We start from the raw sequence: 17,500 nt of genomic DNA, 5'->3' as shown, positions 1-17,500 counted from the left end.
ACAAGCTACCATTAGCATTAGCATTAGCACTAGCATTAGCACTAGCATTAGCATTAGCACTAGCATTAGCACTAGCATTAGCACTAGCATTAGCCAACAGTTTTCCAGTGAGTCACTCTCAGCTTTTTGTGTCAAATCAAACTCTAAACAGGACCATGAACACAGGCTCCTGAACATGTGCTCTTAAAAAAAAACTTAGATCTTTATTGAGTTTTCAGACGATCTTAAAACATCTCCATGGTAACTGCTGAACATTACACCATAGACATACATGCCCCACCCCCCCAGCGTGATGTCACTGTAAAGTTTTACATAATGAATCACAGAAGAGCAGGAGATTTGAACTTCAGAAACATGTCCACAAAGTAACATGTCATGAACCGTTAATACAATATTTTTACTTCCCTCCTCCCTCTCTCCTCTCCTCCCTCCCTCTCTCCTCTCCTCCCTCCCTCTCCTCTCTCCTCTCCTCCCTCTCTCCTCTCCTCCCTCTCTCCTCTCCTCCCTCCCTCTCTCCTCCCTCCTCCTCTCCTCCCTCCCTCCCTCCTCCTCTCCTCTCTCCTCTCTCCTCCTCCTCCTCTCCTCCCTCCCTCCTTCCTCCCTCCCTCCTCCTCTCCTCTCTCCTCCTCCTCCTCTCCTCCCTCCCTCCGTCCTCTCAGAGCGTGACATTAAAGTCGTCCGCCCGCTCTACAGTGTGGAAGTGACTGAGACAGAAACAGCCAAGTTTGAGACGGAGATTTCAGAGGAAGACGTCCACGGGAAGTGGAAACTCAAGGGAGAGGCTCTGCACCAATCAGCTGTGAGTATACAGGTGACATCATCACAGAGGACAGGCTCTGGTCCAATCAGCTGTGAGTATACAGGTGACATCATCACAGAGGACAGGCTCTGGTCCAATCAGCTGTGAGTATACAGGTGACATCATCACAGAGGACAGGCTCTGGTCCAATCAGCTGTGAGTATACAGGTGACATCATCACAGAGGACAGGCTCTGGTCCAATCAGCTGTGAGTATACAGGTGACATCATCACAGAGGACAGGCTCTGGTCCAATCAGCTGTGAGTATACAGGTGACATCATGGTTTGAGGGCGTGCTCGCCCCTTGTGCCTCCTCAGGGTCACATCACTCACAAATCATTATGGATTTTCCTCTCCTCCTCTCTCCTCTATCCTCTCCTCCTCTCTCCTCTCCTCCTCTCTCCTCTATCCTCTCCTCCTCTCTCCTCTATCCTCTCCTCCTCTCTCCTCTATCCTCTCCTCCTCTCTCCTCTATCCTCTCCTCCTTTCTCCTCTCCTCCTCTCTCCTCTATCCTCTCCTCCTCTCTCCTCTATCCTCTCCTCCTCTCTCCTCTATCCTCTCCTCCTCTCTCCTCTCTCATCCTGTCCTCCTCTCCTCCTCTCTCCTTCTCTCCTGATCTCTCTCCTCCTCATCTCCTCTATCCTCTCTCTCCTCCTCTCTCCTTCTCTCCTGATCTCTCTCCTCCTCTCCTCTTTCTCCTCTCCTCTCATTCTTCTCATCTTCTTCAGGATGTGGAGATAAAAGAGGAGGGGAAGCGTCATCTCTTGATCCTGTACAATGTGAAGCTGGACATGGCTGGAGCTGTGGACTTCTCCGCCGCCAACGCCAAGTCCAACGCCCAGCTCAGGGTCAAAGGTGAGACCTGGTTCAGTCCTGGTTCAGTCCTGGTTTAGTCCTGGTTTAGTCCTGGTTCAGTCCTGGTTCAGTCCTGGTTTAGTCCTGGTTCAGTCCTGGTTCAGTCCTGGTTTAGTCCTGGTTCAGTTCTGGTTTAGTCCTGGTTCAGTCCTAGTTTAGTGAGACTTTTAACCTTTGACCTGGACCAAAAACTAGAAAATCACAAAATAACTTTTATAAAACAACAGCACTAAAACAAACATGTGAGAAGAATATGCAGTTATAATCATAACAAGTCTTCACACACAAGCACTCTGACCTCTGACCCCTGACCCCTGCTGACCTCACATGTTTGACTGAAGAGCACAGCTGCACTTAGGGGTCACAACCTGGTTTAGTCCTGGTTTAGTCCTGGTTTAGTCCTGGTTTGGTACAGGTTTAGTCCAGGTTTAGTCCTGGTTTAGTCCTGGTTTAGTCCTGGTTTGGTCCAGGTTTGGTCCTGGTTTGGTCCAGGTTTGGTCCAGGTTTGGTCCTGGTTTGGTCCAGGTTTGGTCCAGGTTTAGTCCTGGTTTAGTCGTAGTTTAGTCCTGGTTTAGTCCTGGTTTGGTCCAGGTTTGGTCCAGGTTTGGTCCTGGTTTAGTCCTGGTTTAGTCCTGGTTTAGTCCTGGTCTTGTTCTGTCACAGAGGTTGAGGTTTGTCCCACAGAAGTTTCTGGAGGAGGAGGCAGGGCATCAGGTTTAACCCCCAGTGTGAAGAACAGGGACAAATGGAGCTGTTCTCAGCCAATCAGCTGTGGGCTCCTCAGAGGTGTGAGAGGAGGCTCCTGATTGGCTGGGAGGTGTGAGAGGAGGCTCCTGATTGGCTGGGAGGCGGGGCTGGGGTCAGGCTGTGTGTTTCTCTCTTTCCTTTCTCAGTCTTCTTTTCTCCTCAGCCTCTTTTAGACCTCTTTACTTTCACTCTTTGTTTTCATGTTTTACTTTTTTATCATTCCATTTTATACTTTTTATTTTCTTTCAATCCTTCACCCCCCCCATTTCAGTATTTATTTATTGAATCCTCTCCTCTCTCCTCTCTCCTCTCCTCCTGCTCTCCTCCTGCTCTCCTCCTCTCCTCTCTCTCCTCCTCCTCTCTCCTCCTCCTCTCCTCCTCTCCTCCTCCTCTCCCCTCTCTCCTTCCGTAGCTCGTTCGATCTCAGTGATGCGCCCCCTGAAGGATGTGGAGGTGACTGCAGGCGAGACGGCGACGTTTGAGTGTGAGCTTTCGTACGAAGGAATCGCCGTAGAGTGGTACCTGGGAGGAGCGAGGATGGAGCCCAGCGACAGGGTAAATAATAATAATACTACTACTACTACTACTACTACTACTACTACTACTACTACTACTACTACTACTACTACTGTTGTTTTTCACAGCTGCAGCTAAAATAGAAACAGATAAGAACAGCTGACAACACAACCCTCCCCCGAAAACAGAGCAACAATCCAATCCACTTTATTTATAAAGCACATTTCATAAACACATTGTTTCCAAAGACTAATAACTAACTGTACATGAAATCAATAAAACACATAAAAATAAATAAAAAAAACACAGAGGACCACACAACTCACGGTGTTAAAACCCAGAGAATAAAAGTGGGTCTTAAGACGAGACTTAAACTCTCCACAGTGGAGCTGTTTGAACGTGGGGGGGGCAGGGCGTTCCACAGTTTAGGTCCAACCACAGAAAAGGCCCTGTCCCTCTGGTTTTAAGTCTGGTCTTAGGGACCTCGAGCTGGAGCTGGGCCTCAGACCTCAGAGCGTGCACCGGGGTGTACATTTTGATGAGGTCCAGTGCAAAGACGCAAGAATTGGTGTGATATGATCGTGTTTTTTGGTTCCTGTTAAAAGTCGTGCAGCAGAGTTTTGGACTAACTGCAGTCGGTAAAGTGAGTTTTGTGAGAATAAAGTGCACTGCAGTCGTCCAGGCGCAAAGAAATAAAAGCGTGCACGACTTGTTCAAAAAGTTTAAAAGATAAAAACGGTTTGACTTTGGATAAAAGCCGCAGATGATAAAAACTAGATTTTAAAACGCCATTAATATGTTTGTCAAATTTAAAATCGCTGTCTATGGTGACGCCAAGGTTGGTGACTGTGGGACGCACATCATTTTGAAGAGGTCCCACGTCCGTGAGGGCACTGCCAGAGCCAAACAGTATAACCTCGGTCTTTGCTTCATTCAATTTTAAAAAGTTTTGGGCCAACCAAGCCTTGACGTCACATAGACAGTCGAGTAGGGGTGTCAGGGAGCAGTGGTCTTTTTTAGAAATCGGTAAATAAATCTGCGTAAAAATGATATAAAAGGCCATGTCTTTTAAAAATGTCCGCAAGCGGGAGAAGATAAAGTGCAAAAAGAATAGGCCCCAGAATTGAACCTTGGGGGACTCCGCTGGGTGGAGGTGGGGGTGGAGGTGGAGGTGGGGGTGGAGGTGGGGGTGGAGGTGGGGGTGGAGGTGGGGGTGGAGGTGGAGGTGGGGGTGGAGGTGGGGGTGGAGGTGGGGCATGTTAACAAAGAAGACGTAAAAAGAGGAGAAAAGGCAGCATCAAGTCAGACACAGCTTCCAATGAACCATGGAACACACACACACCCCCACACCCACACACCCCACACACACACACACACACCCCACACACACACACACACACCCCCACATACACACACACACACACACACATTTTCATCGTGGAATCAGAATCAGTATCGAGTATCAAGTCTATTCCTTAGTATCGAAATCCAGTTTTAAATTTTAGTATTTAGTCGGACTCTACAGTAAAAGACACTGTGATCCTCACGTGTGTCTGATCTGGTTGTGATCCTGACGTGTGTCTGATCTGGTTGTGATCCTGACGTGTGTCTGATCTGGTTGTGATCCTCACGTGTGTCTGATCTGGTTGTGATCCTCACGTGTGTCTGATCTGGTTGTGATCCTCACGTGTGTCTGATCTGGTTGTGATCCTGACGTGTGTCTGATCTGGTTGTGATCCTGACGTGTGTCTGATCTGGTTGTGATCCTCACGTGTGTCTGATCTGGTTGTGATCCTCACGTGTGTCTGATCTGGTTGTGATCCTCACGTGTGTCTGATCTGGTTGTGATCCTCACGTGTGTCTGATCTGGTTGTGATCCTGACGTGTGTCTGATCTGGTTGTGATCCTGACGTGTGTCTGATCTGGTTGTGATCCTCACGTGTGTCTGATCTGGTTGTGATCCTCACGTGTGTCTGATCTGGTTGTGATCCTGACGTGTGTGTGATCTGGTTGTGATCCTGACGTGTGTCTGATCTGGTTGTGATCCTGACGTGTGTCTGATCTGGTTGTGATCCTGACGTGTGTGTGATCTGGTTGTGATCCTCACGTGTGTCTGATCTGGTTGTGATCCTCACGTGTGTCTGATCTGGTTGTGATCCTCACGTGTGTCTGATCTGGTTGTGATCCTGACGTGTGTCTGATCTGGTTGTGATCCTGACGTGTGTGTGATCTGGTTGTGATCCTGACGTGTGTGTGATCTGGTTGTGATCCTCACGTGTGTCTGATCTGGTTGTGATCCAGGTGAAGACCCGGGTGGTGGGCAGAGTCCACGCTCTCACTGTGAGGGACGTGAAGCTCTCTGAGGCTGGAGAAGTGAAGCTCTGCTCCCAGGACTTCCAGACCCAAGCCCAGCTCATTGTGAGAGGTAAGGCCTGGTTTAGACCTGGTTAAGTCCTGGTTTAGTCCTGGTTTAGACCTGGTTTAGACCTGGTTTCTCTCTTCAGAGCCTGCAGCAGACTTCACTCAGCCTCTGGAGGATCAGTCCGTGGAGGAGGAGGCCACTGCTGTGCTCGAGTGCCAGATTTCCCGTGAAAATGCCGAGGTACGAGTTCTGCTTTAGTCTTGGCCCAGTTCTGATTCTGACGTAGTCTAGTCCTGGTCCGGTCCGGGTCCGGTCCTGGTTCTGACACGGTTGTTGTCCGCAGGTGCGCTGGTTCCGAGAGGGACAGGAGATCAGAAAGACAAAGAAATACGACGTGGTGAGCGAGGGGCGGCGCCGGGCGCTGGTGATCCAGAGCTGCACGCCGGACGACGCCAAACTGTACACGTGCGACGCCCAACACTTCAAGACCTCCTGCTACCTCGAGGTCCTGCGTAAGTATCCCAAAGTCCCGGCTTAGATCTGGGAAAGTCCTGGTGTAGGCCTGGTGTAGGCCTGTCTTAGACCTGGTTTAGTCCTGGTTTAGTCCTGTCTTAGACCTGGTTTAGACCTGGTTTAGACCTGGTTTAGACCTGGTTTTGTCCTGGTTTAGTCCTGGTTTAGACCTGGTTTAGTCCTGGTTTAGACCTGCTTTAGACCTGGTTTAGACCTGGTTTAGACCTGGTTTAGTCCTGGTTTAGACCTGGTTTAGACCTGGTTTAGACCTGGTTTAGACCTGGTTTAGACCTGGTTTAGACCTGGTTTAGACCTGGTTTAGACCTGGTTTAGACCTGGTTTAGACCTGGTTTAGACCTGGTTTAGACCTGGTTTAGACCTGGTTTAGACCTGTTTGCTGTCTGTTTCAGCGCCTCATGTGGAGTTCACTAAACCGCTGCACGACGTCGAAGTCAAAGAGAAAGAATCTGCAAAGTTCGAATGTGAAGTTTCCCGAGAGTCCGCGAAGGTGAGACTACACATCCCACAATGCACCTGTGCCCCCACAATGCACCTGTGCCCCCACAATGCACCTGTGCCCCCACAATGCACCTGTGCCCCCACAATGCACCTGTGCCCCCACAATGCTCCCTAACATCTAACACTACAACACTACAGACCACACAACACTACACGTCCCACAATGCACCTGTGCATCTAACCCCACAACACTACACGTCCCACAATGCACCTGTGCCCCTAACACCAAACCACACAACACTACACATCCCACAATGCACCTGGACTTAAATCCAGGATCTAAGAATGAACCAGAGAAAAACTGCACTTCATAATAATGTCCCACTAGACCTGGTTCAGTCCTGGTTCAGTCCTGGTTCAGTCCTGGTTCAGTCCTGGTTCAGTCCTGGTTCAGTCCTGGTTCAGTCCTGGTTCAGTCCTGGTTTAGTCCCGGTTCAGTCCTTGTTTAGTCCTGGTTCAGTCCTGGTTTAGTCCTGGTTCTGATCCGGTCTGTCTCCACAGGTGCGCTGGTTCCGGGATGGGAATGAGATCCGAAAGAGTAAAAAGTATGAGATCTTATCGAAGGGAGTCCAGAGGATCCTGATTGTTCATAAGTCTGTGTTTGACGACGAGGCCGAGTACGAGTGCGACGCCCGGACCGCCAAGAGCTCCGGAATGCTGACCGTGATCGGTGAGAGCGCCCGGACACATACACCCACAGACCCACAGCTTGGTACTCCTGAGCAGGAGGCTCAGATCTATAGACACCCTGAATGGGTCAAATGCAGAGGGCACATTTATACAAGAGGCTGTAATATCTGCATCAGGATTATAACAGGTTTAGTCCTGGTTTAGTCCTGGTTTAGTCCTGGTTTAGTCCTGGTTTAGTCCAGGTTTAATCCAGGGTTAGTCCAGGTTTAGTCCAGGTTTAGTCCAGGTTTAGTCCAGGTTTAGTCCAGGTTTAGTCCAGGGTTAGTCCAGGTTTAGTCCAGGTTTAGTCCAGGTTTAGTCCTGGTTCAGTCCAGGTTTAGTCCAGGTTTAGTCCAGGTTTAGTCCAGGTTTAGTCCTGGTTTAGTCCTAGTTCAGTCCTGGTTCAGTCCTGGTTCAGTCCAGGTTTAGTCCTGGTTCAGTCCAGGTTTAGTCCAGGTTTAGTCCAGGTTTAATCCAGGGTTAGTCCAGGTTTAGTCCTGGTTTAGTCCTGGTTTAGTCCTGGTTTAGTCCTGGTTCAGTCCTGATTCAGTCCAGGTTTAGTCCTGGTTCAGTCCTGGTTCAGTCCAGGTTTAGTCCAGGTTTAGTCCAGGGTTAGTCCAGGGTTAGTCCAGGTTTAGTCCAGGGTTAGTCCAGGTTTAGTCCAGGGTTAGTCCAGGTTTAGTCCGGGTTTAGTCCTGGTTTAGTCCTGGTTTAGTCCTGGTTCAGTCCTGGTTCAGTCCAGGTTTAGACCTGGTTCAGTCCTGGTTCAGTCCAGGTTTAGTCCTGGTTTAGACCTGGTTTAGTCCAGATTTAGTCCTGCTTTAGTCCTGGTTTAGTCCTGGTTTAGTCCTGGTTCAGTCCAGGTTTAGTCCAGGGTTAGTCCAGGTTTAGTCCAGGTTTAGTCCAGGTTTAGTCCAGGGTTAGTCCAGGTTTAGTCCAGGTTTAGTCCAGGTTTAGTCCTGGTTCAGTCCAGGTTTAGTCCAGGTTTAGTCCAGGTTTAGTCCAGGTTTAGTCCAGGGTTAGTCCAGGTTTAGTCCAGGTTTAGTCCAGGTTTAGTCCAGGGTTAGTCCAGGTTTAGTCCAGGTTTAGTCCAGGTTTAGTCCTGGTTCAGTCCAGGTTTAATCCAGGGTTAGTCCAGGTTTAGTCCTGGTTTAGTCCTGGTTTAGTCCTGGTTCAGTCCTGGTTCAGTCCTGGTTCAGTCCTGGTTCAGTCCAGGTTCAGTCCTGGTTCAGTCCTGGTTCAGTCCAGGGTTAGTCCAGGGTTAGTCCAGGGTTAGTCCAGGGTTAGTCCAGGGTTAGTCCAGGTTTAGTCCAGGGTTAGTCCAGGTTTACTCCCGGTTCCTTTCTACACTCCAGTTTAACTCTGTCTCCCTGTCCCCCTCCTCCTCTCCTCCTCTCCTTCTCTCCTCCTCTCCTCCCCCCCCCTCCTCTCCTCCTCTCCTTCTCTCCTCCTCTCCTCCTCCCCCCCCTCCTCCTCTCTCCCTCTCTCTCCTCCTCTCCTCCCCCCCCCTCCTCTCCTCCTCTCTCTCGTTCTTCAGAGGAGGATGCCCGTTTCACTAAGAACCTGTCTAACGTGGAGGGCACAGAGACGGACTCGGTGAAGTTGGTGTGTGAGGTGTCCAAGGCGTCTGCGGAGGTGCGCTGGTTTAAACAGGGGCAGGAGATCCCCGAGGGCGGGCGCTACGAGCACCTGTCCGACGGGCGTAAACGGGTCCTCGTCATCCAGGACCTGCGCCTGGACGACAGGGGAGACTACACCTGCCAACTGTCCACCAGCGTCACCACCACCGGCAAACTCAGCATCAACGGTGAGGCCAGAGAGGGAAAGACCTGGTTTAGTCCTGGTTTAGACCTGGTTTAGACCTGGTTTAGACCTGGTTTAGACCTGGTTTAGACCTGGTTTAGTCCTTACCCTCGCCGCTCTTCTCTCCACAGAGCTGGCGGCTGAGTTCATCGCACGGCCTCAGAACGTGGAGGTGGTGGAGGGCGAGAGGGCGGAGTTTGTGTGCTCCGTTTCCAAGGAGACGTACGAGGTGAAGTGGTTCAGAGGAGAACAGGAAGTGAGCGAGGGCGAGAAGTACAGCGTGGTGAGCGAGGGCAAACGCCGCGCTCTTATTGTGAAAAGCTGCGACAGGAAGGACGAGGGCGGATACACGGCGCACATCGGCAACGTCAAGGCGTCTGCAGAGCTCTACGTCATCGGTGAGACCAGAGACTGGGGACGGGGGACCGGGGACGGGGGACCGGGGACCTGAGACCGGGGACCTGAGACTGGGGACCTGAGACTGGGGACCTGAGACTGGGGACCTGAGACCGAGGACGGGGGACCCGGGACTCGTTAAGATCTGTGTCCTGATTTAGTCCTGGTTTACTTCTGGTTTATTCCTCCTGTAGTTCGTGTTCTAACCCATTTCTCCCTCCTCTACCTCTGTCCCTCTTCCCTCCTCCTTCCTCCCTCCTCCTCTTCCTCCCTCCTCCTCCTCCTCGCTCCTCCTCCCTCCTCTTCCTCGCTCCTCCTCCCTCCTCCTTCCTCCTCCTCCCTCCTCCTTCCTCCTCCTCCCTCCTCTTCCTCGCTCCTCATTCCTCTTCTTCCTCCCTCCTCCTCCTCCCTCCTCTTCCTCGCTCCTCCTCCCTCCTCCTCGCTCCTCCTCCCTCCTCCTCGCTCCTCCTCCCTCCTCCTTCCTCCTCCTCCCTCCTCTTCCTCGCTCCTACTCCCTCTTCCTCCCTCCTCCTCCCTCCTCCTCCCTCCTCTTCCTCGCTCCTCTTCCTCCCTCCTCCCTCCTCCTCCTCCCTCCTCCTTCCTCCTCACAGAGAAGCTGCGTGTGATCACTCCTCTTCGGGACGTCCAGGTGAAGGAGGGAGGAGAGCTGGTGTTTAATTGTGAGGTGAACTCTGACGGAGCCAAAGCCAAGTGGCTCAAACAGGAGGAGACCATGTTTGAGAGCGGCAGGTTCACCATGAGCCAGAGAGACAACGTGTTCTCCCTGCGCATCCGCGACGCCGTCAAGAGCGACCAATCACAGTACACCGTGCTCCTGACCAATCAGAGAGGAGAGCAGGCCAAGAGCACCGCCTCCGCCACCGTCGCAGGTAAGACCGACCAATCACAGTACAGCTGCTCCCGACCAATCACATTACAGCTGCTCCCGACCAATCACAGTACAGCTGCTCCCGACCAATCACAGTACAGCTGCTCCCGACCAATCACAGTACAGCTGCTCCCGACCAATCACAGTACAGCTGCTCCCGACCAATCACATTACAGCTGCTCCCGACCAATCAGACAGGAGCAGGTAAAAGTGTGGTTCAGTTCTGCTTTAGTTCTATGTTCAGTCCTGGTTCAGTCCTGGTTCAGTCCTGGTTCAGTCCTGGTTTAGTCCTGGTTTAGTCCTGGTTTACTCCTGGTTTAGTCCTGGTTCAGTCCTGGTTCAGTCCTGGTTCAGTCCTGGTTCAGTCCTGGTTTAGTCCTGGTTTACTCCTGGTTTAGTCCTGGTTCAGTCCTGGTTCAGTCCTGGTTCAGTCCTGGTTCAGTCCTGGTTTAGTCCTGGTTTACTCCTGGTTTAGTCCTGGTTTAGTCCTGGTTTAGTCCTGGTTCAGTCCTGGTTTAGTTCTGGTTCAGTCCTGGTTCAGTCCTGGTTTAGTTCTGGTCCAGACCTGGTTTAGTTCTGGTTCAGTTCTGGTTCAGTCCTGGTTCAGTCCTGGTTCAGTCCCGGTTCAGTCCTGGTTTAGTCCTGGTTCAGTCCGGGTTTAGTCCTGGTTTACTCCTGGTTTACTCCTGGTTTAGTCCTGGTTTAGTCCTGGTTCAGTCCTGGTTCAGTCCTGGTTCAGTCCTGGTTCAGTCCTGGTTTACTCCTGGTTTACTCCTGGTTTAGTCCTGGTTTAGTCCTGGTTCAGTCCTGGTTCAGTCCTGGTTCCGTCCTGGTTTAGTTCTGGTCCAGACCTGGTTTAGTTCTGGTCCAGACCTGGTTTCTGACCCGGTCTTGCCTTCACAGAGGAGATGTTGAAGTTCTTGGAGCCCATAGAGGACATCGAGACACAGGAGAAGAAGACCATAGCGTTCGTGTGCAAAGTGAACCGTCCCGAGTCCACCGTGCGCTGGTTCAAAGCCGGACAGGAGCTGCCTTTGAGCAAACGTGTGGTTTACCGCGTGGACGGCCTCAAACACACCCTGACCATCAAGGACTGCGTGATGGACGATGAGGGAGAGTACACGGCTCAAGTGGGAGAGGACAGGTACTACTGATAATACTCCTGATACTACTACTGATAATACTCCTGATACTACTCCTGATACTACTACTGATAATACTTCTGATACTACTACTGATAATACTCCTGATACTACTACTGATACTACTACTGATAATACTCCTGATACTACTCCTGATAATACTCCTGATACTACTACTGATAATACTCCTGATACTACTACTGATACTACTACTGATAATACTCCTGATACTACTACTGATAATACTCCTGATACTACTACTGATAATACTCCTGATACTACTACTGATACTACTACTGATAATACTCCTGATACTACTACTGATAATACTCCTGATACTACTACTGATAATACTCCTGATACTACTACTGATAATACTACTGATAATACTCCTGATACTACTCCTGATACTACTACTGATAATACTCCTGATACTACTCCTGATACTACTACTGATACTACTACTGATAATACTCCTGATACTACTACTGATAATACTCCTGATACTACTACTGATAATACTCCTGATACTACTACTGATACTACTACTGATAATACTCCTGATACTACTCCTGATACTACTACTGATAATACTCCTGATACTACTACTGATAATACTCCTGATACTACTACTGATACTACTACTGATAATACTCCTGATACTACTACTGATAATACTCCTGATACTACTACTGATAATACTCCTGATACTACTCCTGATACTACTACTGATAATACTCCTGATACTACTACTGATACTACTACTGATAATACTCCTGATACTACTACTGATAATACTCCTGATACTACTCCTGATAATACTCCTGATACTACTACTGATAATACTCCTGATACTACTACTGATACTACTACTGATAATACTCCTGATACTACTACTGATAATACTCCTGATACTACTACTGATAATACTCCTGATACTACTACTGATACTACTACTGATAATACTCCTGATACTACTACTGATAATACTCCTGATACTACTACTGATAATACTCCTGATACTACTACTGATAATACTACTGATAATACTCCTGATACTACTCCTGATACTACTACTGATAATACTCCTGATACTACTCCTGATACTACTACTGATACTACTACTGATAATACTCCTGATACTACTACTGATAATACTCCTGATACTACTACTGATAATACTCCTGATACTACTACTGATACTACTACTGATAATACTCCTGATACTACTCCTGATACTACTACTGATAATACTCCTGATACTACTCCTGATACTACTACTGATACTACTACTGATAATACTCCTGATACTACTACTGATAATACTCCTGATACTACTACTGATAATACTCCTGATACTACTACTGATACTACTACTGATAATACTCCTGATACTACTACTGATACTACTACTGATAATACTCCTGATACTACTACTGATACTACTACTGATACTACTCCTGATACTACTACTGATAATACTCCTGATACTACTACTGATACTACTCCTGATAATACTACTGATACTCACTACTGATAATACTACTGATAATACTCTGATCCTACTCCTGATAATACTCCTGATACTACTACTGATACTACTACTGATAATACTCCTGATACTACTCCTGATACTACTACTGATACTACTACTGATAATACTCCTGATACTACTACTGATAATACTCCTGATAATACTCCTGATACTACTACTGATAATACTCCTGATACTACTCCTGATACTACTACTGATAATACTACTGATAATACTCCTGATACTACTCCTGATACTACTACTGATACTACTACTGATACTACTACTGATAATACTCCTGATACTACTACTGATAATACTACTGATAATACTCCTGATACTACTACTGATAATACTCCTGATACTACTACTGATAATACTCCTGATACTACTCCTGATACTACTACTGATAATACTCCTGATAATACTCCTGATACTACTACTGATAATACTCCTGATACTACTACTGATACTACTACTGATACTACTACTGATACTACTACTGATACTACTACTGATAATACTCCTGATACTACTACTGATAATACTCCTGATACTACTACTGATACTACTACTGATAATACTCCTGATACTACTACTGATAATACTCCTGATAATACTCCTGATACTACTACTGATAATACTCCTGATACTACTACTGATACTACTACTGATAATACTCCTGATACTACTACTGATACTACTACTGATAATACTCCTGATACTACTCCTGATACTACTACTGATAATACTACTGATACTACTACTGATACTACTCCTGATACTACTACTGATACTACTACTGATAATACTACTGATAATACTCCTGATACTACTACTGATAATACTCCTGATACTACTACTGATAATACTCCTGATACTACTACTGATACTACTACTGATAATACTCCTGATACTACTACTGATAATACTCCTGATAATACTCCTGATACTACTACTGATAATACTCCTGATACTACTCCTGATACTACTACTGATAATACTCCTGATACTACTACTGATACTACTACTGATAATACTCCTGATACTACTCCTGATACTACTACTGATAATACTACTGATAATACTCCTGATACTACTACTGATACTACTACTGATAATACTCCTGATACTACTACTGATACTACTACTGATAATACTACTGATAATACTCCTGATACTACTACTGATAATACTCCTGATACTACTACTGATAATACTCCTGATACTACTACTGATAATACTCCTGATAATACTACTGATAATACTACTGATAATACTCCTGATACTTACTACTGATACTACTACTGATAAACTCCTGATACTACTACTGATACTACTACTGATAATACTACTGATAATACTCCTGATACTACTACTGATAATACTCCTGATACTACTACTGATAATACTCCTGATACTACTACTGATAATACTCCTGATACTACTACTGATAATACTCCTGATACTACTACTGATACTACTACTGATAATACTCCTGATACTACTACTGATAATACTCCTGATACTACTACTGATACTACTACTGATAATACTCCTGATACTACTACTGATAATACTCCTGATAAATACTCCTATACTACTACTGATAATACTCCTGATACTACTCCTGATACTACTACTGATAATACTTCCTGATACTACTACTGATACTACTGACTGATAATACTCCTGATACTACTACTGATACTACTACTGATAATACTACTGATAATACTCCTGATACTACTCCTGATACTACTACTGATACTACTACTGATACTACTACTGATAATACTCCTGATACTACTACTGATACTACTACTGATAATGCTACTGATAATACTCCTGATACTACTACTGATAATACTCCTGATACTACTACTGATAATACTCCTGATACTACTACTGATAATACTCCTGATAATACTCCTGATACTACTCCTGATACTACTACTGATAATACTCCTGATACTACTACTGATACTACTACTGATAATACTCCTGATACTACTCCTGATACTACTACTGATAATACTACTGATAATACTCCTGATACTACTACTGATACTACTACTGATAATACTCCTGATACTACTACTGATACTACTACTGATAATACTACTGATAATACTCCTGATACTACTACTGATAATACTCCTGATACTACTACTGATAATACTCCTGATACTACTACTGATAATACTCCTGATACTACTACTGATAATACTACTGATAATACTCCTGATACTACTACTGATACTACTACTGATAATACTCCTGATACTACTACTGATACTACTACTGATAATACTACTGATAATACTCCTGATACTACTACTGATAATACTCCTGATACTACTACTGATAATACTCCTGATACTACTACTGATAATACTCCTGATACTACTACTGATAATACTCCTGATACTACTACTGATACTACTACTGATAATACTCCTGATACTACTACTGATAATACTCCTGATACTACTACTGATACTACTACTGATAATACTCCTGATACTACTACTGATAATACTCCTGATAATACTCCTGATACTACTACTGATAATACTCCTGATACTACTCCTGATACTACTACTGATAATACTCCTGATACTACTACTGATACTACTACTGATAATACTCCTGATACTACTCCTGATACTACTACTGATAATACTACTGATAATACTCCTGATACTACTCCTGATACTACTACTGATACTACTACTGATACTACTACTGATAATACTCCTGATACTACTACTGATACTACTACTGATAATACTACTGATAATACTCCTGATACTACTACTGATAATACTCCTGATACTACTACTGATAATACTCCTGATACTACTACTGATAATACTCCTGATACTACTACTGATAATACTACTGATACTACTGATACTGATGCCACTGGGAGGGCATCGCGTCTCATAGGTGTGCTGGGAGGGCATCTGACTCTTTTGCGTCTCGTTGCAGGTGTGCGGCGGAGCTGATCATCAGCGAGGCGCCCACAGACTTCACCGCACAACTCAAAGACCAAACAGTCACCGAGTTTGAAGACGCAGAGTTCACCTGTAAAATCAACAAAGACAAGGCTTCGGTCAAGTGGTACAGAGCCGGGAGAGAGATCAGAGAAGGACCGAGGTAAGACCAGACCAGGACCAGACCAGGACCAGACCAGGACCAGACTGAGACCAGACCAGGACCAGACCAGGACCAGACTGAGACCAGACCAGGACCAGACCAGGACCAGACCAGGACCAGACTGAGACCAGGACCAGACTGAGACCAGGACCAGACTGAGACCAGACCAGGACCAGACTGAGACCAGGACCAGACTGAGACCAGGACCAGACCAGGACCAGACCAGGACCAGACTGAGACCAGACAACAACAAAGACAAGGCCTCTGTCAAGTGGTACAGAGCCGGGAGAGAGATCAGAGAAGGACCGAGGTAAGACCAGACCAGGACCAGACCGGGACCAGACCAGGACCAGACTGAGACCAGGACCAGACCAGGACCAGACTGAGACCAGACCAGGACCAGACTGAGACCGGGACCAGACCAGGACCAGACTGAGACCAGGACCTCCTCTCTGAGATAACTGTGTCTTATGGTTTTTACCCTGGTGGCGGTTGCAGGTACCACATGGAGCGTGAGGGTAAAATGTGTCGTCTAATCGTGAAGACCTGTCGTCCGGACGATGAGTGCGAGTACGCCTGCGGGGTGGACGAGAGGCGCTCACGAGCAAGGCTCTTCGTAGAAGGTAAGGGTACTCCAGCAAGGTGGTCCAGATCCAGGGCTTAGTCCTGATTTAGTACTAGTTTAGTCCTGGTTTAACCCTGGGTGGCACCTGCTTTAGTCTTGGTTTAGTCCTCTTTTAGTCCTGATACATACTACAGCGAGGTCCTCCTGATAGGGTTTAGTCCAGGTTTAGTCCTGGTTTAGACCTGGTTTAGATCTGGTTCAGTCCTCCTTTAGTCCTGACCAGGATTCTGGCTCAGCTCTCTGGCTCTAAGGGCTCACGCTCACAGGAGAAGTAGAGAGCAGTAGTTTGTTGTTGTACAGTTGTTGTTGTTGTTGAAGTTTTGTTGCTAACGGCGATGTGTCCCTCAGAAACCCCCGTGGAGATCGTTCGCCCGCCCCAGGACCTGTTTGAACCTCCAGGCTCTGACGTGGTCTTTGAGGCAGAGCTGAACAAAGATCGGGTGGAGGTGCGATGGATGAGGAACAACATGATCATTGTCCAAGGAGACAAGTACCAGATGATCAGTGAAGGGAAAGTTCACCGGCTCCAAGTGTGTGAGATCAGACCCCGAGACCAGGGCGAGTACCGCATCGTGGCCAAGGACAAGGACGCACGCGCCAAACTAGAGTTAGCAGGTGAGGAGCGGGTTTAGAGTGGGTTTAGAGCGGGTTTAGAGCGAGTTTAGAGCGGGTTTAGAGCAGATTTAGAGCGGGTTTAGAGCGGGTTTAGAGCGGGTTTAGAGCGGATTTAGAGCGGGTTTAGAGCGGATTTAGAGCGGGTTTAGAGCGGATTTAGAGCGGGTTTAGAGCGGGTTTAGAGCAAGTTTAGAGCGGGTTTAGAGTGGGTTTAGAGCGGGTTTAGAGCGAGCTTAGAGCGGGTTTAGAGCAGATTTAGAGCGGGTTTAGAGCGGGTTTAGAGCGGGTTTAGAGCGGGTTTAGAGCGGGTTTAGAGCGGGTTTAGAGCGGGTTTAGAGCAAGTTTAGAGCGGG

General features: G+C 47.1%; 1 protein-coding gene across 1 annotated transcript in view; it reads left to right on the top strand.

Moving 5' to 3' along the window:
- Positions 1-17,500, top strand: part of LOC117389397 (titin-like) — a 275,399-nt gene that overhangs the window by 131,658 nt on the left and 126,241 nt on the right. Inside the window, exons 109-123 of the mRNA XM_055230696.1 lie at positions 660-799; positions 1,529-1,655; positions 2,815-2,957; positions 5,220-5,343; positions 5,423-5,520; positions 5,624-5,792; positions 6,204-6,301; positions 6,814-6,982; positions 8,519-8,788; positions 8,916-9,182; positions 9,792-10,070; positions 10,973-11,213; positions 15,740-15,907; positions 16,406-16,530; positions 16,881-17,147. Coding sequence (XP_055086671.1) covers positions 660-799; positions 1,529-1,655; positions 2,815-2,957; positions 5,220-5,343; positions 5,423-5,520; positions 5,624-5,792; positions 6,204-6,301; positions 6,814-6,982; positions 8,519-8,788; positions 8,916-9,182; positions 9,792-10,070; positions 10,973-11,213; positions 15,740-15,907; positions 16,406-16,530; positions 16,881-17,147 — 2,685 coding nt within the window. The remainder of the gene's footprint in view (positions 1-659; positions 800-1,528; positions 1,656-2,814; positions 2,958-5,219; positions 5,344-5,422; positions 5,521-5,623; positions 5,793-6,203; positions 6,302-6,813; positions 6,983-8,518; positions 8,789-8,915; positions 9,183-9,791; positions 10,071-10,972; positions 11,214-15,739; positions 15,908-16,405; positions 16,531-16,880; positions 17,148-17,500) is intronic.

Source organism: Periophthalmus magnuspinnatus, chromosome 21 (assembly GCF_009829125.3).
Source record: "Periophthalmus magnuspinnatus isolate fPerMag1 chromosome 21, fPerMag1.2.pri, whole genome shotgun sequence".
Lineage (NCBI taxonomy): Eukaryota > Metazoa > Chordata > Actinopteri > Gobiiformes > Gobiidae > Periophthalmus > Periophthalmus magnuspinnatus.
Note: the sequence above shows the minus strand (reverse complement) of the source record. Positions and strands in the feature narration are given on the sequence as shown.